Consider the following 24,680-nt stretch of genomic DNA (forward strand, 5'->3'; position numbering starts at 1 on the left):
GAAATTGACGTTTCGGGCAAAAGCCCTTCATCAGGAATAAAGGCAGTGAGCCTGGAGCATGGAGAGATAAGTGAGAGGAGGGTGGGGGTGGGGAAAAAGTAGCATAGAGTACAATGGGTGAGTGGGGGAGGGGATGAAGGTGATAGGTCAGGGAGGAGAGGGTGGAGTGGATAGGTGGAAAAGGAGATAGGCAGGTAGAACAAATCTGGACAAGTCATGGGGACAGTGCTGAGCTGGAAGTTTAGAACTAGGGTGAGGTGGGGGAAGGGGAAATGAGGAAACTGTTGAAGTCCACATTGATGCCCTGGGGTTGAAGTGTTCCGAGGCAGAAGATGAGGCGTTCTTCCTCCAGGCGTCTGGTGGTGAGGGAGCGGCGGTGAAGGAGACCCAGGACCTCCATGTCCTCGGCAGAGTGGGGGGGGGGGGGGGGGGGGAGTTGAAATGCTGGGCCACAGGGCGGTGTGATTGATTGGTGCGGGTGTCCTGGAGATGTTCAATAAAGCGCTCTGCTAGGAGGCGCCCAGTCTTCCCAATGTAGAGGAGACAGCATCGGGAGCAACGAATACAATAAATGATATTAGTGGATGTGCAAGTAAAACTTTGATGGATGTGAAAGGCTCTTTTAGGGCCTTGGATAGAGGTGAGGGAGGAGGTGTGGGTGCAGGTTTTACAGTTTCTGTGGTGGCAGGGGAAAGTGCCAGGATGGGAGGGTGGGTTGTAGGGGGGCGTGGACCTGACCAGGTAGTCACGGAGGGAACGGTCTTTGCGGAAGGCGGAAAGGGGTAGGGAGGGAAATATATCTCTGGTGGTGGGGTCTGTTTGGAGGTGGCGGAAATGTCAGAGGATGATTTGGTTTATGCGAAGGTTGGTAGGTTGGAAGGTGAGCACCAGGGGCGTTCTGTCCTTGTTATGGTTGGAGGGGTGGGGTCTGAGGGCGGAGGTGCGGGATGTAGACGAGATGCGTTGGAGGGCATCTTTAACCACGTGGGAAGGGAAATTGCGGTCTCTAAAGAAGGAGGCCATCTGGTGTGTTCTACGGTGGAACCGGTCCTCCTGGGAGCAGATTCGGCGGAGGAGGAGGAATTGGGAATAGGGGATGGCATTTTTGCAAGAGGTAGGGTGGGAAGAGGTGTAATCCAGGTAGCTGTGGGAGTCGGTGGGTTTGTAAAAAATGTCAGTGTCAAGTCGGTCATCAGTAATGGAGATGGAGAGGTCCAGGAAGGGGAGGGAGGTGTCAGAGATGGTCCAGGTAAATTTAAGGTCAGGGTGGAATGTGTTGGTGAAGTTGATGAATTGCTCAACCTCCTCACGGGAGCACAAGGTGGCGCCAATGCAGTCATCAATGTAGTGGAGGAAGAGTTGGGGAGTGGTGCCGGTGTAATTACAGAAGATCAACTGCTCTACGTAGCCAACAAAGAGACAGGCATAGCTGGGGCCCATATGTGTGCCCATGACTACCCCTTTGGTCTGGAGGAAGTGGGAGGATTCAAAGGAGAAATTGTTAAGGGTGAGGACCAGTTCGGCCAAACGAATGAGAGTGTCGGTGGAAGGGTACTGTTGGGGACGTCTGGAGAGGAAAAAAACCGAGGCTTGGAGGCCCTGGTCATGGCGGATGGAGGTGTAGAGGGATTGGATATCCATGGTGAAGATGAGGCGTTGAGGGCCGGGGAAACAGAAGTCTTGGAGGAGGTGGAGGGTGTGGGTGGTGTCTTGAACATATGTGGGGAGTTCCTGGATAGGACAGTGTCAAGGTAGGTAGAGATGAGTTCAGTGGGGCAGGAGCATGCTGAGACAATGGGTCGGCCAGGGTGGTCAGGCTTGTGGATCTTGGGAAGGAGGTAGAACCGGGCAGTGCGGGGTTCCCGGACTATGAGGTTGGAAGCTGTGGGTGGGAGATCTCCTGAGGTGATGAGGTTCTGTATGGTCTGGGAGATGATGGTTTTGTGATGGGGGGTGGGGTCATGGTCGAGGGGGCAATAGAAAGAGGTGTCCTTGAGTTGACGTTTGGCTTCAGAGGTGTAGAGGTCAGTGCGCCAGACTACCACTGCGCCCCCTTTATCTGCTGGCTTGATGGTGAGGTTGGGATTGGAGCAGAGGGATTGGAGGGCTGCGCGTTGTGAGGGTGAGAGGTTGGAGTGGGGGAAGGAGGTAGACAGGTTGAGGCGGTTAATGTCCCGGCAGCAGTTGGAAATGAAGAGGTCGAGGGCAGGTAATAGGCCTACGCGGGGTGTCCAGGTGGATGCAGCGTGTTGGAGGTGGGCAAAAGGGTCCTCGGAAGGCGGGCGGGAGTCCTGATTGTGAAAGTAAGCTCGGAGGCGGAGGCGGCAGAAGAAGTGTTCGACGTCACGGCGTGTATTAAATTCATTGATGCGTGGACGGAGGGGGATGAAGGTGAGTCCTTTGCTGAGGACTGATCATTTGTCCTCAGTGAGGGGAAGGTCTGGAGGGATGGTGAAAACTCGGCAGGGCTGGGAGCTCGGATCTGGTGTGGGTGTAGAGCTGGGAGTGGGGGCGGAACCTGTAACTGGAGTGGGTGTGTTGGTGGGGGGAATGGGGGTGGAGTCATGAGCAGGGGTAGTGTTCCCCTCAGGGTTCTGGGGGGTGGAGATAGTGACAGTAGGGTCCATGGGGGGCATGTCAGCAGAATGCAGGTGAGTGGCGCTGGGGGGGCGGAAGTGGTGGTGACAACGGCAGTAGGACTCTTTCCCCCAGGACCAGCAGTTGAGGCCATAATACCAGACCATGCTACCTGGTCAATGCAGTCTCAGCCATCTGGAGGAATGCACAGCACTAGAGAAAAACAGTCAATGACCTTCTCAACTCCATCAGCATAACTGTCACCATCTTTGCTCTGATACCACACACTCGTTCTATCTCTGCTTCTGTATCCATCTTCCACCAAAGATCATGCTCTACAATTCTCCCTATTGCCTTCAGCACCTTCCCTAATGACTCTCACCCACCTCAATCTATCTTGTATGCCTTCAGAGCTGCCTACTCGCTCCCTGACTAAAAGCTTAACTGGGACCTGCTGACAACCATGATGACCTTCCTTTCTTAGTGCCCGTGCAAACTGGCAAGGCTAGATAGAAGCAATATCAAAACATTAACTCTGTTTCTCTTCAGAAATATTGCCAGACCTGATGAGTTTCTCCAGCATTTTTTGTGTTTGTTTCAAGAGTAATAGGAGCCTGGTATCTTTGGCTAATGGGGCAAAGTACAAAAAGGCAATGCAATCAGGGATGCCATGAGTTTCCAGGAAGGCTGAGAGTGAGTGAGTGCTATGATTCTGAAATGAAGAGCCCAGTGGAGTAGGCCATAGGCTGGGTGTGTCCCCGTGAGGGCACAGTAGCCTTGCTGTAGCAATGACAGTTCCTATTGTGCACTGTAGTGTGAATCGCATTGAAAGTGTGCTATGAGGATTCTTAGAGGTTGGTATGTTGGATGCCAATGCAGGTGTGTGTGTGTGTGTGTGCGTGCGCGCGCGTCTGTGTGTGCGCGTGCCCCCCCATGGAACTGAAGAAATAAAGTAGAGTCATATTTTGCCTCAAAATGTTAACTCCAGTTCTCTCTCCATGCTGCCACATCTGTTGAGTTTCTCCAGCACTTTTTAAATTCAGATCAACATCTGTAGTGCTTTGCTTTTATTTGATTCTCCCAGCACTACTGTATCTCACTGAGACACTTTTGATCAATGGATGACACTTTCATAGAATCACAGAATCCCTACAGTGCAGAAAAGGCTATTTGGCCCATCAATTCTGTACCGATCATCTGAAGAGCATTCCCCTGCCCCCTGCCACTCTAGCCCCACACCCCCACACTTACCATGGCTAATCCATCTAATCTGCACAACTTTCCTGTTCAGGTGAGTGAATGAAGGATTAAATAAAAGGTTTAAAGAGCTTTTTAAAAAGTTGCTTTTTAATTTTGGGCAGCTTGGCTCACCTTAGAAATGCAAGGCCATGGTTTCAACCCCCACTCCAGGAAGTGGATATATGGTCTGGACCAACATTCCACTGGAGTATTGCACAAGAGCTGCATTGCCAGGTTATTTCTCTTAAATTGAGATGTTTAACTGAATCCCTCTTTAGACACTAGAATGATTGATGTGCCCTATGGAATTAGGTGAAAAAGCCAAGGAATTTTCCCAGTGTCTTGGTCCACATTTCAAGCAACACAAAAGAATGAGATACTTGCTTTTCATCAATTTGCAATTCATCTTTCTATAAAGATGATGATACTGGCATTATGACTGTTTGAACCAGCTAATTTTTATCCTATTCTCGCTTTACTTTGAAGTTACTTTTTGCTTTACTGTTCACTATCTTATAGAAAATTGTCTCTAAACTCTGTTTCAATACTAAAGGTTTCCACAATATTTTCTCAGACCACAGTCCTATTCCACCAGGATTTAATTTCATGGTTCCAGAGTTTGAATATCAACTATTGATCAAAACTAGATATCCTACACAAGGCAAGGTCTGACCACAGCACCACTCAGTTTCAGCTCTTTCCAACTTTAAGACTACTCCTTTGACAATGTTGGTGAGAAATCAATTAATTTCTCCATTGGTTAGATAACTTGGACAGAATATTGTGGTGCTGAGGATGTGAGGTAGGAGGTGGGAAGAGCATTTCATTAGGTGCAGTGATGGTGTTTTTTAAAACAGATCATTCATGAAGTGTGGGCATCGCTGGCTATGTCCTTCCCTACTTTCCCCTGAGAAGGTGCTGGTGAGTTGTCTTCTTAGTTACAGAGGGAGTTATAGAATTATGACCGTACAATATTGAAAGCATGTTGATATATTTCCAGGTTAGGGTGGCGTGTGGCTTGGAGGGAACTTCTGATGATGTTGTTCTCATGTATCTGTCCTTCTAGTTGGTAATGGTGATGGGTTTGGAAGGTGCTGTTTAAGAAGCCTTGGTGAACTTCTGCAGTGCATCTTGTTGATGGTACGCACTGCTGCTGTTGAGTGTCACTGGTGGAGGGAATGGATGTTAATGTCCCAAGGGACCCAATTCCAGATAAGGATTGCCAGTGTCCTTGAAATTGCCTGATTGCATAAAACGTTCTGAAGAGCCTTTCTCAGAAGATACAGCATAAGCCTCTCACTAGCTTTTCTGCTGGTAGACAAGACCCATAACACCAAAAGGTTGCAGCAACATTCAAGGTGTATTTACCTCATCTATTGTTCTTTACTGTTGCAATATTATATACCCATTCCACTGCAAGGAAGGGGCAGTTTGGAAGATGTGAAAGACTGGTCAATTTAAGTTTCTCAACAAACCTAATATTTAGTTCCACTGATTGAAGCTCTGAAAGACTATTTTGTTTGCATATAATGTGCCTGAGGCTGGTTGGGATGGGTCAGTCAGCTGGCACAAGAGTAACAAACAAGGATCCTGGTTTTAGTCTCTAGACAGGATTCCAAATTGCGGTGAAGTGGTGGATCATTTAAATTATTGGAATTCACTCCACACACCTTCAAGGGCCCTTTAGTGACACTAGCCTCAAGCTAAATTATAAAGAATATTGACCACAGCCATTTTGCTTAATGTGACCCTGGGAAGTTCAGGAACAAAGTTTACAAGAACTCAGTATTCTTTACTTAAACTGGAAATTGAAATCTGGATTACAGTTAGGTTTTTATAACTTGAAGCAAAAATGGAACAGTGTGGTGTTCTTTTGCTGAAACTGAATTTGATACTAGTACAGCGACACTAGGTCTCTTTTGAAAAATATTATAATTTTTTAAAATGCCCAGCAACAGCATTGGATTGTTTTAAAGTAACACCCTGACACAGATCTGGGGGAGAGCAAGCAGTTAGGACTCAGACCTTCCAGTCTCCCAGAAAATGAAAGCAATTTCTCTCCCTGGGATGGGTAATGTATGAATATTCAAAGACTTGCAAAAAGAAAGAACCTTCTAACTCAAGCCAAGAGATAGGTCCAAGTGACCAGCTGCTGACTTGAGTATTGCCACAGTGGGCAACAATATGACAGCACTGTCAAAAATCAAAATGCTGAGAGAAAGTCACTTTATTCTATTACTTCTGCATTGCATTCAATTCCAGAGATTTTGTACCTTTTTGCCAGAAATTTTGGAAGCATACATTTATCAGAATTCAGTTGGACAGATTCTCAAATACTAAATTAATGAGTCAAAATCTATATAGATTCTAATTATGTCGTGGATTATTTTTTCATTATTAGCTCCTATAAATCATGCCATCAAATTTAAAGCAGAAAATTACTCTGTAACATAGTAGAGTATTAATTATTCTTACAATCAAATGGAAGTAGTGATGATTCTTGTTGAAATAACTACATGCTATAAATCCTAATATATTTGTCTTTGCCTAGCTACAGACAGAAACAACTAAAGTATCAGCCTGGATTTGTTTGAAGTCTGCAACTATTTAATTAATGACTTGGAACAGGATATTAATTTCAGTATATTAGTAACATAACTTATGCTTAATGAAATGATAATTAAAGACCTGGTTACCTGATTGCCCTGAAAGTTAAAAGCAGTTAGAAATCTAAACATTCTCACAATCACAGAATTGTTACTTTGCAGAAGGTGGCCATTTGGTTACTTGTGTCTACAGCATCTCTCTGAAGAATAAATTAATCGTGCAATTCTTCCACCCTCTCGCTGTAACATTCTCCCTTTTCAGCTGAGGCTTAATGCTCTTTTGAACCTTTCAACTGAACCTGCCTCCAGTGGACTCTCAGCCAGTGCATTCTAAAACTTAACCACTCACTGCCTGAGAAAGCTTTTCCTCATGCTGCTTCTGTTTTATTTGAAACCAAAAGACCAAAACATACAGGAACAGAATTGCAGCATAGTACAGTAAGAGGGGATCTGATTGAGATGTATAAGATTATTAAAGGATTGGACACTCTGGAGGCAGGAAGCATGTTTCTGCTGATGGGTGAGTCCCGAACCAGAGGACACAGTTTAAAAATAAGGGGTAGGCCATTTAGAACAGAGTTGAGGAGAAACTTCCTCACCCAGAGAGTGCTGGGTGTGTGGAATGCTCTGTCCCAGAAGGCTGTGGAGGCCAAGTCTCTGGATACTTTCAAGAAAGAGTTGGATAGAGCTCTTAAGGATAGTGGAATCAAGGGTTATGGAGATAAGGCAGGAACAGGATACTGATTGAGGATGATCATCCATGATCATTATGAATGATGGTGCTGGCTCGAAGAGTAGAATGGCCTACTCCTGCACCTATTGTCTATTGTTTATTGAATCTGAAGAATCTGAAACGTTGACTTCTCCACCTCCTGATGCTGCCTGGCTTGCTGTGTTCTTCCAGCCTCCTGCTTGTCCAAGTCCTCCTGCAGCCTTCCCACTTACTCAAAACTACCTAACTTTGCGAGTTGTTTTAAACAGGATATTCCAGGAAAAATGCCACCCGGCAAACCACTTTGTTTCCAACAAAACAGAATTTATTAACAAGATTACTGAATGAAACGAACAAAAAAAAAACAGAATGCAGAATAACTTAACCCATCCGAAAACACAATAGGTCATCCCAACGTAATGATGCTGTTCCCAATACTGGCGACAATCCCCATAAACACTCTTTGGCACAAAAGGAAAAATCAAACACAGGGCCTTGCACCTAATAGCATGGGCCCTTGTCTTATTTAGCAGCCTCCTGTGTGGCACCTTGTCAAAGGCCTTCTGGAAACCCAAATAGATCATGGCCACTGGCTCTCCTTTGTCTAACTTGCTTGTTACCTCCTCAAACAATTCTAACAGATTTGTCAGACCTCCCCTTGACAAAGCTGTGCTGACTCAGTCCTATTTTACCATGCATTTCCAAGTACTCTGCAACCTCATCCTTACTTGAGGGCAGCACGGTGGCTCAGTGGTTAGCACTGCTGCTTCACAGCACCAGGGACCCAGGTTCGATACCATCCTGCGGTGACTGTCTGCATGGAATTTGCACATTTTCCTCATGTCTGTATCGGTTTCCTCCGGGTGCTCCGGCTTCCTCCCACAATCCAAAGATGTGCAGGTTAGATCAATTGGCCATGTTAAATTGACCATAGTGTTCAGGGATGTGTAGGTTAGGAGCATTAGTCAGGAGAAATGTAAATACGATAGGGGAATGGATCTGGGTGAGTTACTCTTGGGAGAGTTGGTGTGGACTTGTTGGGCCAAATGGGCTGTTTCCACACTGTCGGACATCTATGATCTATGACTAAAGACTCTAAAATCTTACCAACAACTGAGGTCAGGCTAACCAGCCTATAGTTTCCAGTCTTCTGTCTCCCTGCGTCTTAAACAGGAGCGTTACATTAACCATTTTCCAGTTCTCTGGGGCCCTTTCTGATGCCAATGATTCCTGAAAGATCATCACACAATCTCCTTCAGAACCTTCAGGTGTAAGCCATCCCAGGCCAGTTGATTTATCCACTTTCAGACATTTTAGTTTGACCAGCACCTTCTCTTTAATGACAGCCCTTAGACTCATTTCTGCTCCCTGACTCTCTTGTAATTCTGGTACGGTATTGGGATTTTCCACCATGAAACTGATGCAAAGTACCCACTCAGTCTCTTCACCATTCCTTTGTTCCCCATTACTATGTCTCCAGCCTCATTTTCCAATGGCCCAACGTTCTTTCTTGCCCCTGTCTTATCTTTTATATAGCTAAAAGAAATCTTGGGATCTTCTTTTAGATTACTAGCTCGTTTACTCTCACATTTTATCTTGTCCCCACCTATTGCTTTTACTTATCCTCTACTACTTTTTAAAAGGCTTGCCAGTCCTCTGGCTTCCCACTAATCTTCACCACATTGTTTTTTCTTTTGCTATTGCACTGTTCCTGACTTCCCTGGTCAGCCATGGTTCCCTCATCCTCCCCAATTAATCTAAATCTGTGCCCTTTTGTTCTTGACCCTTTCATGGGGAAGACTCAGCTTCTCCCTATCAATTCTACCCAGACCCCACATGATTTTGAATACCTTTATCAAATTTCCTCTCAGCCTTCTTTATCTCCAAGTAAAAGAGTTCTAACTTCTGCCAAAAATCTTCACCACTCAAAGTTCCTCATTCCATTCTCATTAAATCTTTTCTGCACTCTCTCCAATGCCTTCACATTCTTCCTAAAATATAGAGCTTAAAACTAGATACAACACTCCAGCTGAGGTCTAACTGTTGTCTTATACAAATTCAATATAATCTCTCTGCTATTGTACTGTGCATCTATTAGCAAAACCTATAGTACTGTATGCTTGATGGTAAAATTGCACAGTTCATTTTCTGAATGCTCACAAATGTCTAATTCATATGGTTCTTAAGTAGAATTTAATATATATATACCTAGCACCATACTCTAATACAATTTGTAGGAAAGGAAGTAGAGAAACAAGCAAAAGTTAACTTTCTCTGGGCCTTATGTCAACATTTCACTGACTTTACAAAATCTGCATGAATGGGGAAACTTTACGGAACATTTCAGTTATATCCAGCAGGCTTTGTACTCAGAGGCACTGCATTATTTACAAGAGTCACTTTCTAAATGGACAATGCCAGTGTCTACTATATACCACAATTATTTGAGAACTATTAACCCATGACAAACTGATTCTGTTACTTTGTGTCAGCACTGAGTCAATGAGTTGAAATGGCATTACAAAAGAGCATGCTGCCTCAGCATTAAGTATAAGATCAACAGTTGCTTTATGACAAAACAGCACATTATCTAAAGAAAGATCTACTGGAATTCAAGGCAGTCCAGAGAAGGTTCACTGGATTTACTCTGGGTTGTGGTGGGACTGTTTTATGAGGGCAGGTTTTGGCTTGTACTCATTATAAAAATATAGGAGTGCAGAAGAATGAAAGGTGACCTTATTGAAATGTATAGGGTTTGGAGGGCTTCACAGGTTAGATGCAGAGAGGTCGTTCTCCTTGTGGGGAAGTCTAGGACCATAGAGTAAGTACTCCCTACCTTAAGTTTGAGGTGAGGAGAAATGTCTTTTCTCAGACAGTTGTGAATCTGTGGAGTTCATTAACACAGAAGGCTGTAAAGGCTGGGTCATTAAGTATATTGAAGGCTGAGGTCGACACATTTTTAATCAGTCAGGGAATCAAAGGTTACAGTGAAAAACAGGAAAGAAGAGTTGAAGATTAGATTAGATTGGATTACTTTACAGTGGGGAAACAGGCCCTTCGGCCCAAAAAGTCCACACCAACCCGCAAACCACCCATACCCCTACATTTACCCCTTACCTAACACTATGGGCAATTTAGCATGGTCAATTCACCTGACCTGCACACCTTTGGACTGTGGGAGGAAACCGGAGCACCTGGAGGAAACCCACGCAGACAAGGGGAGAATGTGCAAACTCCACACAGTCAGTCGCCCGAGGCAGGAATTGAACCTGGGTGTCTGGTGCTGTGAGGCAGCAGTGCTAACCACTGTGCCACCCACGGTATTCAGATCAGCCACGATATCATGGAACAATAAAATAGATAAATAAACTGAATGGCCTACTCTTGCTCCTGCTTCTTATGGTCTTATAGCAGCAACTAGATTGACTAGCTTGTCCATCTAAGAATGTTTGGAGAAGGGAGAGGTTTAAATTAACCACAACTCCTACTCGAGTAAGTAAATGAGTAATGAGCAGAAGTTTGGGAGAACTGTGATGTCAATGCAGAAATAAAGAAGCATTTTAAAGTGATTTCATTACATTCAGTTTTGAGATTTAGTAAATCCTCCTGGGGCATTTATCTCAAGGTATCACTACTCTCGACTTATTGTAGCCTTCATTTTAAATGCAGGTAAAAACAATGACTGCAGATGCTGGAAACCAGATTCTGGATCAGTGGTGCTGGAAGAGCACAGCAGTTCAGGCAGCATCTGAGGAGCAACAAAATCGACGTTTCGGGCAAAAGCCCTTCATCAGGAATAAAGAGCTTTTGCCCGAAACGTCGATTTTGCTGCTCCTCGGATGCTGCCTGAACTGCTGTGCTCTTCATTTTAAATGCAGCCCACTGCATTTCGTTTTCAAATTTCAAAATGTTACCATAACTCCAGAATACATTTCAGCTAAATATTATGGAAATTACATTGGGAGATTTCAACTGGAATAAGACCTGATTGATTTTCCTCCCTGATCTCTTGCCAAGATGGTCAGTCAAGTATAGAAGCAAGTTGAAGCCTGATTCAGGGTCAGGAAACTATGTTCCTCACCCTCTCTGGTCACCAATGCTGCCCCCCCCCCCCCCCTCCCCAGTACCTTCATTCAAGTGCAGTGAGATTCTGAATTTACTGGGTTTCAAAACCTTCCAAAACTAAATCCCACTTTTGCATCATGATTCCCTTCAGTACTACAGGTTTGCATTTTTTTTCTAATCAAATTACTTCATGAATTATGTTTTTATCTTCAATCCCAATGCTACAAGTGGCCAAACAGAGTAATTGGATGGCATTTGTATGAATGCAGGAGACACAAATGGCAAAAGAGGAAACAAAAAGGGAAAGAAATTGAAAATGATAAATAATGTAAACAAGATGAAAATGCATAATTGTGACTTTCTTTATAAATCAGTTTTTAGATAGCCCTGCAACACAATTTGGGTATGGAGAGAAGTACAGTCACATCAAAATCTACATATTATAAACATAAAGGATGTTAGTATTATTCAGTATGACTACTTCACACCATTTAATGATTATGCACTAAGTTGAATGCATTCTAGACGTTTGGTCGATGAAACAGAGTATCAGAGTAATCTTGTGAAATCCAAGGCTGGTTTCAATGGAAACTTAAACAGTGAAACGTGTTTAACGAGTGATTGTACAGATATTGCTGATTTTACACTATCTCTCAGAATCAATATTACTCGCAATGCCTTCATAAAGATCATGGACTGAATCCAGCAAATCGGCAATTTGTTTATTTCATCCCCAGATGCTGAGCACTGACATTTTTCTTGTTTAAAATTCCACATTCAGAAATCACATTTTATTAAGTTGTTGAAAGTGCTCTTCTGTGCTAGAATGTTGGCTTATCTTCAGCTTCCATTCACTAGCATTGCATGTCATTATTACAATTTCTGAAAAATCTCCACTTACCTTCCAACACAATATCCTTCAGTTTTTCCACTGATTCAGCAAACCTTGCCACATCAAATAGCAACTGTGTGATCTCTTCCACTTCAGGTCCTTCATAGCCTTCTGAATTGGTACTGGATACGGGAGAGGCTTTGTACCCTTTACTGTATCCCCATGTTCCAGAGGTTGCTACCGAGAAACCAGCAGCGCTGGAGTGTCTGCTCAGGGTGGTTGGCCTTTTGAGGGTATTGACAGCACTCGGGCTGCTACTCAGCTTTGTCATGGATACATTCCCAGCAGATAATTCAGACAAGCTGCCGGTCTGCAAGGCAGGTATCTCAATAGCATCTTTACGAGGCAGCTCCTAAAAATGGAATAGGAAAAGATTACAAACAATGATAACTGAAAGACTGGAGATCATTAAGCATTAATGAGATTGGTTTGCAGGAGTGATTTGATGTAAACCCACACTTCCCATTCTGAATTCCTCTCTTGATTTGGAAAGCTCGTTGCGACAGTTTTCCATCCACACTTCCTTTGTGTGTGACTTCCATCGCTACATCCCTGCTCACCCTATGGCAAAACACTAAGCATTCACTGTTTAAACAAGTAATTTATTGACTTAAACAAATGCACAATTATGGTTCCCATGTTTCCGGCAGCTCAACGACTGAAGAAGTATTCCATTTCCATGCTGTGTGGAGACATGATAAAGTCCCAGAATGCCAATGACTCCTATAATGGTGCCATCTACCATTTATATTGGCTATGGATGCTCAGGCTCAGTAGCCCTCATATTAATGTTGCTTGCTTCTACTTCATATTATAAACAACACAGCTTCCACAGTGCTGGGAGCCAGAACCAGGAATAGAAGTAGTCTTATAAATCATATAGACTTCATGAGAATTCCCTCTTTATGGTGAAATTATTGGAAATAACTGAACTAACAATAGACTTAGAAATATCTACAATAAAGCATATTCTTAAATCTGATTATTACATAATATGTTTTTCCTTTCGACTCTTCGTTAACCCTGAAATACAATGTCAACTAATGGACACAAATCAGTTCATAACTCTAATATCTATAAAACATAACGGGTGGATTAAAATCATCGCGTTGTCAAGCTCATTTCTTCCACATATCATGACAGTCCATCACCATGATTAGTTTGGCAACAGGCACTTTAAGATCATGCCATTTCATTTTCACAGCTGTCTGCCATACTCCAAGACCATGTACAAATTGTTCTATCACAGACTTGATGCAGTTCAGTTGAGTTCCAGGTGAAATATCGTACTGGTATTCTTCCCTTCTGGGGCTAAGTCAAACAAAATTCCAGACATGCAGCTAACCTTCTGGCAGGGATCGCATGAATGCTTAGTGCTTCAGAAGCCACCACTTTCAATCAATTATCTCAATCTGCAATTTTCCTGTAGTCCCCAATCCTGTCCCGGGAAAATAGTTATCCAACTCGTTCACAGGAACTTGATATTAAATATTTTAATTGGTGCTAAACATTCCACATTTTTATTGTTCTGAGGAAAAACAAAACCGATTTCTCTTTCTTCTGACAATACTCAGGATCATACCTAAATCTACTGAAAAAACAAGAATCAGATGTCATTCTCTCTTTAGCGATTGGGGAAAAAATAATGTCAACTAAGAGTGAAACCAACAAGAAACAGAACACAACTAATTCTGATCTGAGATGCCCCTAATTCCTATTCTAAACCCGAAGTAGTGACGCAGCTTTCTTGGTTTATATGCACATACGCAGTATTTAATTTTTTTTTAAAGACTAGCTTATTCATCTGACCATGCCTAGGTAATGGGCATTGCCATCTGTTTCCATGTGCTTTATGGATGGAGTATGAATTTTTGATTGATATCTGTATGCGTTTCTTAGCCAACATTTTTCAAATGTTTATATCCACCTTCAAAAATGGAGGCTGAGAGCAAAGATGAGGGAAAATGCCAAAAGGATTTAAAATTTATTTTCAAAGAAAAACTTTTAGTATATAAAGATTAGGCTAGACTAAATGTCATACAATAATAGTAGAAATCAGCTTGGCTGGTGAATTGGCCTACCCTTAAATAATAAAAATTGGAAACAAAACATGGAGAAGGGAAGACAGATGTAGAACCGTTTATTTTTAATTAAAATTTTCTTTGAGATTATTTTTGTCACTGAGGTTTAGTATTAAAATAATAAAGTTACTCCTGCATACCAGTAGCTTCAGAATTGCATATTAAAGGTACAACACCACAATGTGTGTGAAACGCATATAGCCTTTTAAAAGAATAAGCAGTGGAGAGAAATTGGACTTTTGTTGGAAGTGCCATCAGATAACAGGTTAAAAGTTGGCAGCCCAAACTACATTGTCAGTTTCAGCAAAACAGTTTACCAACAGGCAGCCAGCTCACAGGCTTTTTTTCAAAATATAAACAACAACTGAATTTAATTGGGATCTTTACTTGATAGAAAGATAAACTGGCAACTGATAACCACAGAGGCCAAGGGCAGAGCCACTGCAGATCCTGGTGGGTATAAAACATCAGGCAGTGCAGGTGCTGTTTAATGTTATGTTCCTGAGTTTGCACTAACATAATAAAACCTGTTTTGAATATCATTAATAAGACATACATTTTTACAGAAGCTCAGCTGGAGAAATTGCAACAGTACATTGTTGTGAAAAGGGCTAAGTATTGTTACATGACTTAAGTTGCATATTGATGTTATTAAATTAAGCAACACAAACTTACAATATCATATTAACCCCAGTGAGCAAGTGTATCTAATCATTATGTGTTTTGTCCCTCCCTATTCTGTCAGCATTGAAGTGAATTTGTTGCCCCTCATTATTCCCTTAATGAAGATCAGCTAACACAACAGTGAATGACTAAACTTGGATGCTGCCTGGCCTATATGACTCAGAACCCCAGCAAATGGTTCTTTTAGCCACCGACCCATTGGAGAGTTGTAGATTCCAACTTCTGATAGATTATGTATTTAATGTTACACCCAGTTACATTTCACCATAAACTCTCTCATTGCCATGTGTGCTCTGTCTTTTTGAATTTTCATCCTCATGTGGGTTGGCAGCTGTGATAATGTTTTTCACATTTCCACAGCTGTAATGTTGCAATGGCTTAGTGACGGTTTCCTCGACTGTTCCCTTTTTCAAAAGTGTAGAAAAATATTCTAATATATAACTTTTGAACATTAACAGAGACATAAGAGTTTTGGCAGCCTAATTTTTGGTTCCTGGAAATACCAGTGGTATCTTCATGACATTAGACATTATTGTCTGAAACACAATGTTTCGTCCCATCCATGACAATGAATTTTCCTACCCACATCCCGACTACATCAGCACCAGGTGCCATGTTTGCCTCAAATATTGGCATAGGATGTATATTTCACCAAAGGGTGTTCATTGTCTTCCTACTGTCCATAAGTATATACCATGGTTATTTAAATTAATGGTTTATAATTCTGATATACATCGAATATTTATGCTTAAAAAGTCTCATGTTAGCACACAATGATTAAATTTGCCCCATGAATGAACTTTTCTCCCTTTTGCTTTTCTGGCATTATTTCTCCGCTGGACAATTCAATCTATGTGAATTTCCTAGCTTCTTTAGCACTGAACTTTTCAGACTTGAATGTGTCATTCAAATTTACATCCATGAATTAGAAGTTTACTGATCTTTATCCAACAACATGAGGGTCAATCACAAATACACCTACTGAAACACATCAGCCAAATGTCTCTTTTCTGTGTTTGTCATGATTAGCTTAGTTATTTGCCTTGTCAGTACAGGAAACTGATATCCATCTCAAGCTAAGCAGAATTTAAATACATTTTCTGATTTTTGAAGAAAGAAACTACTGATTATTAATGGAAAGCATTTATTTCAGAGAATGTTGGAGCAAATTATTGCAGATGCTGGAATCTGTACTGAAACAACAAATGCTGGAGATCACAGCGGGTCAGGCAGCATAGAGTGAGAGCAAGATAACTCTCCAGAGTCATCTGGACTCAAAACGACAGCTTGCTTACACTCCATGGATGCTGCCTGGCCCAGCATTTGTTATTTCAGAGGACGGTTCTATTTGCAAGGCCTGAATCCATTTCACATCTAAAGAGAATAAAGTTTCATATCACAGCAAGAGTGAAAATATGAATCACTCATAACAGTAATTCCTAAGAATATATTTTTGTTGGAAAATTTCACTCCTCTTTCAATGTAATTTCTTTGTCACCTCTTGATAAGGAAACAGAGAAGTGGCAAATAGCTCATACTCATAAAATGTGTCAACCATGCTTCGATGCAATGTGGGTTTATCAGACCTTGTAGGCATGACAGATCTCAGCTTCCTGTCTCAGTGCATCTTGCAGTAACATTGCCTTTTTGTATTTAACTTTATTGCACATTTTAACAGACATCACAAAAATACTGCTGGGAATCATTACATAAATGTCAACCTCGAAAACTTGCCACAGCTCCAAAAAAAATACACATCCTTAAAACATTAACAAATAAAAGATCAGTTCTTTTTATGAGCTGCAAAAGGTAATGACAAGTTACTACTTTGGTGCTGCAATTAAGGCTAGAGGAATAGCCTGCACTTTTCGAGGAAAAATAAACATGATATGAAAGTATGAAGGAGTAAAACTCACATATTGAAGGTTCTAAATTAGCAATGCACATCTGAAGGAGGAACCAGGAGGTAAGTGCTCACAAAGTTTGAAGGGAGGAATTTTGGTGACTCTTTCAGGTGCTGACGAATTTCCACAATGATATCATCAGCCGAAACACTCCCCGAAACACTACAGTCCATTTTTAACAAAATGCATTAAAGAATGGCAGCCCAGAGAATCATTAAGGAGCTGACTGCCAATTAAGTTGTTTGTTAGACCTCATTAACAAAGCTACATGGCATTTGCTGTATAACACTTCAACTGAGACCCTTCGCCAACAGTGACCAGCTGATTGCCAGTAAATAATAATTGCTGAGAGTTCCTCATCTTACATCTAGACAAATTACCTTTGACTTTTCATTTGCTGATGGAAGTTTAAAGCTGGGTTTTGAAATCACTGGCTGCTATTTTGGGACATTTTGTTTGAGGCTATAGCATTTTATTAATGTTTATTCTGAAAATTCTCTGAGGATTTCACCCAGAATCACTGAGATAGTGAGTGATTGGTCATGGGAAACTTGCTGGTGGAGTCCTGCGCTTGATAGACAGAACGGGAGGTGGATACATGACCAGGTAGAGCAATAAGAACTGCTACAGCAAAATGGAATAGGAGAGATATAAGGTGAAGTGAGCTCATCCCTACGGAAGAGTGATATCCCTCCTTCTGTTGCCTTCTATGGGTGTTTTCTCACTCTCTTTTGGCGCTATCCCAAAACCTGCTTGTGCATGTCAGGTAGTACATAACACCTTCAGTGTAAGTGGGTGAGTGATGCCCATTGTAACCATGTCATGAAAACTGCAATTAAATTGACAGTTCTCAACCTACAGGTGTTTGCTCACATCCTTGCCATTCCAAATGACCAAAATTGTGCATTAGTCCTGGATTTAATATGTATCTTGTTTGTATATCATACATTTAGTTTTTAGATTTCCTCCAAATTAACTCCTGAATTTTGATTTTAAAATTGTAGTATGATTAATTTGAAACATTTAGTCGCCTTTCAACTGAAATTGAAAACAAAGTAACAGTTACAATGTAAAAGACAATCCAGATTATCTCAAATGTTCTCTTTTTCTTCCCCCTGATTCAAATTGCCCAACTGGCTCAGTTCCTGGAGGCACTCTACGCTATCCAAATCCAATATCTCTTGTCAATCACATTCTGATGCTCTCCTTCCAGTACATGCTGGCATTCTCATTATCTTTTCTCTCTCAATTCCTGAAGATACTCTCCCTCCTAAACTCCTAAAGTGTTGCTTCCAGCTTCACTACGTATCCACTAGTCCCAAGCCCCATTCCTGGTGTCAAACCTTCTCTCCAATTTTCTATTCCATCTTCCTTTCTCTAGTATTTTCTCTCTCATCCAACTTCTCTATTGCTTTTGTCTTCATTATCCTCTCTACCCATTTCCTTCCTTGCTGCTTCAGCATTTCATTAGAATTTGTTTTCCTTCTTCAACTCTTTATTGCCACAGATTTTCCTTCTCTCTGTACCATTGACCTAAGTCCTATTGCAGAGGAGAGGAATTCTCAGCACTGTGCTTTGTCCTGTTCATGTTGGAATTCTCTAACATGGCAAGACTCTCTTGATTAACAGGAAATGAGAAACAGTACTGAAGACAGTAAGCTTGTATAAAAGCTGCATAGGGTCCCCAAGCCAGTCTGAGCCCTGAGGAGCTCTAGCTTCACTTGTTGGTTCTTGGTATTATTGTCTAGTCAAGTGTAGGGGTCCCGAGCTGATCATTTGCATGGTACCCCAGCAAGGCAAACACTGAGCATGCTTCTTGCTTTGCAGGCTGCACTTTTGTTTAGTTTATTCTCAGGATGAAAGCCCTGTTCTTAATTGCTGTATGAAGGTGATAGTGAGCCACTTTCTTGAACCATGGCAGTTCAGGGTGCGGGGATCGGGTAGGTACACGCATAATGCGGCTGGGGAGGGAGTTCCACAATTTTAGCCCAGTGACAGTGAAGGGACAGTGATATATTTGCAAGTCAGGATGATGTGTGGCACGGACGAGAATTTGCAGGTGGTGGCTCAATGCATCTGTAGCTATCGGCCTTTAAGGTGCCAGAGTCACTGATTTGGAAGGTGCCTACAAAAGAGCTCATGTCACCTAGTTACAGATGAACTATTCAAGGGAGGCGAAACTAAGATGGTAGTTTCTCATTCCCTCACACAGTACACTAAAAGCCTAGCTAAGAACTCTGATATATATAGAAGAAAAAAAGAGTATATTTAAGATCTGGGAAAGACAGCAACAACTGTGGTTTTAAGATACTTTTTTGCCGCCACCCCCATTTTCCTGCTCTTTCCATGATCTACAAATGGCAGCGGTTTTCCCTAACTAGTAACTACACAGTGGTTGTTGGTCGTCTGTTTGGTGATGAAGGGTTTCAGAAATGCCCAATCCTATTCTTAGGCTGTGTTCGGGTGACAATATTTTCCAATCAACTTGTTCAGATGTTTTTATACACTTCTGTTTCATACCCACTTTGTCCAGACCTCTGGACAGTTTTTTTTAAACCACGATCAAATCACCCATGTTACTAATTAAAAGAATCAACAAGTATTACCTACCAGGAGCAGTGCAACAGTAACATCACAGGGGATGGAAGGGAAAGAAAGAGGAAGATCCTGACCTTGTGTGATCACCATTCATTCACTTCCCAACAGGATTCACATGATGGTGATCAGGAGCTCGAGCCATGACTAATCTTCCCTCTTTGTAAAAAAATTCTCACTGATATACATAAAGGAAATTGATTCAAAGACACCTTTAATGTCCCAACATGTGCACCAGTTCTTATAGAGTCACTTCCTCTGGCAGCTCATTCCATACACATACCACCCTCTGCATGAAAAGTTGCCCCTTAGGTGTCTTTTATATCTTTCCCCTCTCACCCTAAACCTATGCCCTCTAGTTCTTGATTACATTAGGATTGTGTTTGCTATTTGTGTTATTTTGGGTTTTTTTTAATATCCATTGACTTTTTACATTTCTACGTATCTACAAAATGTCTGGTATCTTTGACGTTCAACATCAATCTTAAATTCTATTAACAGAGATATTCAAGTTGCTTCTGATTATAATTAGGGGTGGGATATTGAAATGTTAATGCTGTGGTATTTTGGGCATCAAGCATCAACTTTAAACCAATATGGTATGGAGTAGCACCATGAGACACTAATATTCTTATAATATAGAATCTCTGTAACGTGGAAGCAGGCCAATCGGCCTATCAATCCACATTCAAGAGCATCCCTTCCAGACCCCCCAATATAGCAGATAGTTATGTGGGTTACTGGGGATAATTGATTAATTGACTGGGTTGCTGAGGGGGTTGACAGGAACAGTAGCTCTTGTGGCACAGTGGTAATGTCCCTACCTCTGAGTAAGGAAGCCTGGGTACAAGTCCCACCTTCTCTAGGGGTGTGTAATAACATCTTCATTAACAGGACTATTAGAAAATGTAATCCTAGGTGGGCACTATAGGCGCTAGAGTTTAACATCTCCCTATCCAACACTGTTTTAATTTAGTCCATCTCTTGTTTGCCCACCTTAGTTTTGTCATTTTTGCACTGATGGGCAGTGCTTGTTAGTTGCTAATTGTTTAGCAATTTCATTGGGTGATGGGTCTTAAAAAATAAGACATGATCCTATCTAAATGTCACCATCCCTTAGACCAGAGATGTAAAAGTGAAAGTTGATCTACAGCCTGACTTCCTCCTGGTCAGTGTTCCTTCCTTGTGGTACTGTCCCTACCTATGGGCTAGATTATCTGTGTTCAAGTGCCACCACCTACCCTGGAGGCATGTCATAATGTGACTGAAAATACTTTTCCTAAATCAACTTGATCAGGGATGTTATAATACATCTCTGCAGCAGATGGAACTTGAACCTAGAAAACCTTGCTCAGAGGCTGGGATACTACCTTCTACCTTCCCCCACCCACTCCCCAAATAGGTGGGTTTACATATAGCTACAATCCGATTTCAACATTCCAACAAGACAGGAATGTAAAGTTAAGCAAATTCCTACTGGCAGGGCATCTTACTGCCGAGTTCCTGGAACAGCACCTAATTCCCCTTTAGATTTATTTGATAAAATGAGGATTCTGGATTAGTGGTGCTGGAAGAGCACAGCAGTTCAGGCAGCATCCAAGGAGCAGCGAAATCGATGTTTTGGGCAAAAGCCCTTCATCAGGAATAAAGGCAGTGATAAAATGAGGACTCTTTCAATTCAATAGAATAAAACAAGACATAAATCTGCTTATACAAATGATAATTCTCTTGTCAAATTTCTAATATCTTTTGTTAACACATATTTAGACCATGGGTATATGGGGAGATGGCATAGTCCATATCTTGGCTTGGTTTCCTTCCCTTCTCATAAATACTATACAGTATATCATAACAGCTTAAAGAAATAAATATGTAGTGTATGATAAGCAGAGGCTCCTACAGTTCCCATTTACTACCCTAAGAGACATTTTAAAAACATAAAGGGTCATATTATTACAACGTTCAAATATCTAAATTTCATTTTAATTACACTTTAGAAGCCTATATAAAATATAAAACTAAATATACTACACCCACACCCTTGTATTGCAACCCTTGCCATCTAGACAGCATGCTGATTAAACACCAAAACCAAATTTTCAAACTGCTTCTGAAGAACAGACTGCACCTACAGTCCCTTGCCCGGTGCTATTCAATTAAACGCTACGGTGGTCTGTCAATGCCAGATGCTACGTGCCATTGGTTGCTGGTGGTGTCCGAAGCATCATCTGATGGGACTGTCTGGAAATCTGTGCTGGTGTCTAACTCTCAGGCAGTGCCACCACAGACAAGGACGCCAGCACCAAAGTTTTGAGTCACCTCCGGTGCAACCCAGTAATGGTAGTAACCGTGAGCAGAACCGTAGGGAAGTGTGACTGCCTGCCAAGTCGAAGCGGCTCCGCGTTTGGACAGGATGCTGCAGGACTTCAATCCAAGTTACAGAGTTAACGTCAGTATTTATGAGCGGGCTGAGGAAGCAATGTTACTGTAAATACAAATAAACTTATCTCCCCAACATTCTTCTACCTACCGTAAGCCATACCTTTGGGCGATTGGGTAAGACGTCCAGGCCAGTTTTTGATTTCGTTTTCTTGCCCCTCAGTGCTATAGTGTAGGGACTGTAACTACTTTTCCCCGTGCTTCGCTTGCTCAGCATCCTTGTCTCAAGCTTGTCACGATCATGTGTTACAGATACACGTATATGTGAAGTTCAGATATCTCACTAAGATCACTTCGCCTCTCTCACACGCGGTTAAATGAACACCAGTGGAGTCTTAACTATTTCAGTCGCGTTACTGTTGGTAAGGACCTGGGTTAAGCCTTTCATCGATTCATGACTTTCCGCTCAGAACCTGCCTTCCCCCTTGACAGCTAAATCTGCAAGCGCTGTATATTTTGCAACCACCCCAAAGATCATTTAAATACATGCTTTTGTAGCAGAGAGAGAGAGAGGATGCTTGCGACTTACAGATGTGCTGTGCGGTACAGGACTTCCTGTTCTGTTCTTCTTAGATATTGAAGGCGTTTTCATCAATTCCCTTTTCTTGCGAGAAAACATTTTCTTCGCCACCAGCGATTGCGCGCGGTCTCTCCCTTCTTCCCCTCCCCAAAAAAATGTTCTTTAAAAAAAACTGGAAGACAACTAGATAATCAGAGCCCTCCCTCCCTCCCTCCCTCCCTCTGTCTCCGGACGATCACAGTCCTTCTGGCCGCTCGTTTCACTGCATCTGAAACCGCAGTGAACTCTCAACGTGCGCAGAGAGAGAGAGAGAGAGACAGTGAGAGACGAGCTGGTGACAGTAACCACATTCCGTTACTTTGTTCTCTCCGCTCTGAGCAGCCATGTGACACCCGTCTACTCATCTCATTGGCTTCCAAACAGAAACATGTTGCATTTCGCTACATTACTCCACCTCAACGTTAGCTGGTTCAGGTATCGACAGAGGTCCACACCCACTCGGAGTCCGCATTGCCCTTGTACATGGGCTGTGTGCAGGACAGTAAAAATCCTCATGACAACGCCCAGGGAGCACTTTCGGCCCATCAAAGCCGTGCACCCTCCTTGGAAAAACTCCCCAATAAATCCCACTCCCTTTTGAGCCCTTGTACTCTTCTCCATCTAGAACGGATTTCCTGAATCGTTTCCCAGTGTGCTGCAGGATACCTGTGTTATGGAGGATGGTGGAATTTGAGTGCAATTTAAAAATCTAAAATTAGGGTGACCATGGCAATTATTGGGGGCGGGGGGGAGGGGAGGTAACCCATCTGGTTCAGCAATGTCCTTTAGGGGAGAAAACTGTAGTCCATACTTGGTCTGGCCTAAATATGACTCCAGACCAAGGGGAATGTGATTGACTCTCAACTTACCCCCTCCTGGGCAATTAGACATGGGCAATAAATGCTATCCAGCAAGCAATGCACATCCTGGAAATGAATAAAATCAAGTTCCAAAAATATGTTTTGAATCAAACCGTTATAACACAGTTCCAGTGCAGGTGGGACTTGAATCCAGATCTTCCAGTTCAGAAGTGAGACCACAAAAACTCTCCCCACCATCTCACTGTTAAAAAATTCCTACTACACATTTTAATAACTTGCCTCAAAAGTAATTTTACCAGGAAGTAAAGGTTGCTGGGGAAGATCCCGAGTTTGGTTCCTCAGTTTCTGTTGAGTGGGCTACCCTCAACAACCAGGATGGCAGGAGTGCTTGAACTGGTATCTTTTGGTTTGAGGTGGAGGAAAACACTACCAGCTTTCTGCTTCTGACCTGAATCCTGTGATTCCCTCATCCCCTCAAACTCACAACCACTCCCTGACTCGATATGGGGAAAAGAGTGAACTAGCCTCACTGTGATACCCACTTGTGTCAAATGTCTGACTGAAACTCACTATCCAGGCTCATACATTAAGAACATCACTCGTTTACAGTACCAAATGACCTGCCTGTGTATAACTAGCCCAGCCCATATCAGTGCTTTCAGGAGTGGAGGGGAGAAATAGGAAAAACAAAGCCTATATACAAAAGGATAAGATCTACGTACCACATAATAGTTAGATACTGAAGATCAGAAAAACAATTTCAAAATTCAGTTGAAGTTTCTGATGTTATTTGTACATTGAGAGCTCTACCATATCGTGCAATGAAAGTCAAATGTATCTTTAGTGGACTATACGATTTTATTCCTGATGAAGAGCTTTTACCTGAAACATTGACTCTCCTGCTCTTCGGCTGCTGCCTGACCTGCTGTGCTTTTCGCCACACTTTTCGACTCTACAATTTCAATGTCAGATTACAGAATTACATATTGACAAATCCCAATACTGTGCAATATCCCTGTAGTTCAACTCCAATGGAAGCAGCTTGATCTATCCGATATGGATCACATAGACTGCAATAGTTTAAGAAGGTGACTCACCGCCGCCTCCTCAAGGCAATAAATAGGCAGCAACATCCATAGTCCAGAAAAATGGTCTTAGAAAATGAAACCAGTTGCAACTCAGCTGGAACTTTTAAGTTCCAGTAAATTAAAAGAATTATCCATGAACTTCACCTTTTCATGTTATAAATATTAACTGGGTGGATTGCTTTTGGATGATGTAATTGAATTCAACCAGTTTTGATCCAATGAATTGCCAGAACAATTTGTTTCAAAAGTGACTAGAACTTACTTAGCAGCATCAGTTGGTTACACTCTCACCTCAAAGACTACTGGCTTCAAGTTCCACTTCAGGGCATTAGTGGATAATATTGACTGATGTTTTGAAGCAGAGCTCAAGTGGCTGTTGGATTGCTTAAAAACATCCATCAGGTAAGCTATTAATCAA

The 24,680-nt window shown here is 42.2% G+C and overlaps 1 protein-coding gene across 3 annotated transcripts in view; it reads right to left on the reverse strand.

Annotated features, from left to right (window-relative positions):
• The window catches only part of LOC122565348 (rho GTPase-activating protein 45-like), a 183,608-nt gene extending 161,116 nt beyond the window's left edge, over positions 1–22,492 (reverse strand). Inside the window, exons 1-2 of one of the 3 annotated variants that reach the window (XM_043721229.2) lie at positions 22,324–22,492; positions 12,101–12,443 (exon numbers count right to left, since the gene is read on the reverse strand). In XM_043721229.2, the coding sequence (XP_043577164.2) occupies positions 12,101–12,443; positions 22,324–22,413 (433 nt within the window). In that variant the 5' untranslated portion in view covers positions 22,414–22,492. Of the gene's footprint in view, positions 1–12,100; positions 12,444–21,885; positions 22,212–22,323 lie in introns of those variants that run through there. The other 2 variants (XM_043721228.2, XM_043721227.2) reach the window with 2 other exon arrangements.
• Positions 22,493–24,680: the final 2,188 nt, after the last annotated feature.

Source organism: Chiloscyllium plagiosum, unplaced genomic scaffold, assembly GCF_037043375.1.
Source record: "Chiloscyllium plagiosum isolate Xiang-an unplaced genomic scaffold, Cpla_swu_hap1 HiC_scaffold_28, whole genome shotgun sequence".
Lineage (NCBI taxonomy): Eukaryota > Metazoa > Chordata > Chondrichthyes > Orectolobiformes > Hemiscylliidae > Chiloscyllium > Chiloscyllium plagiosum.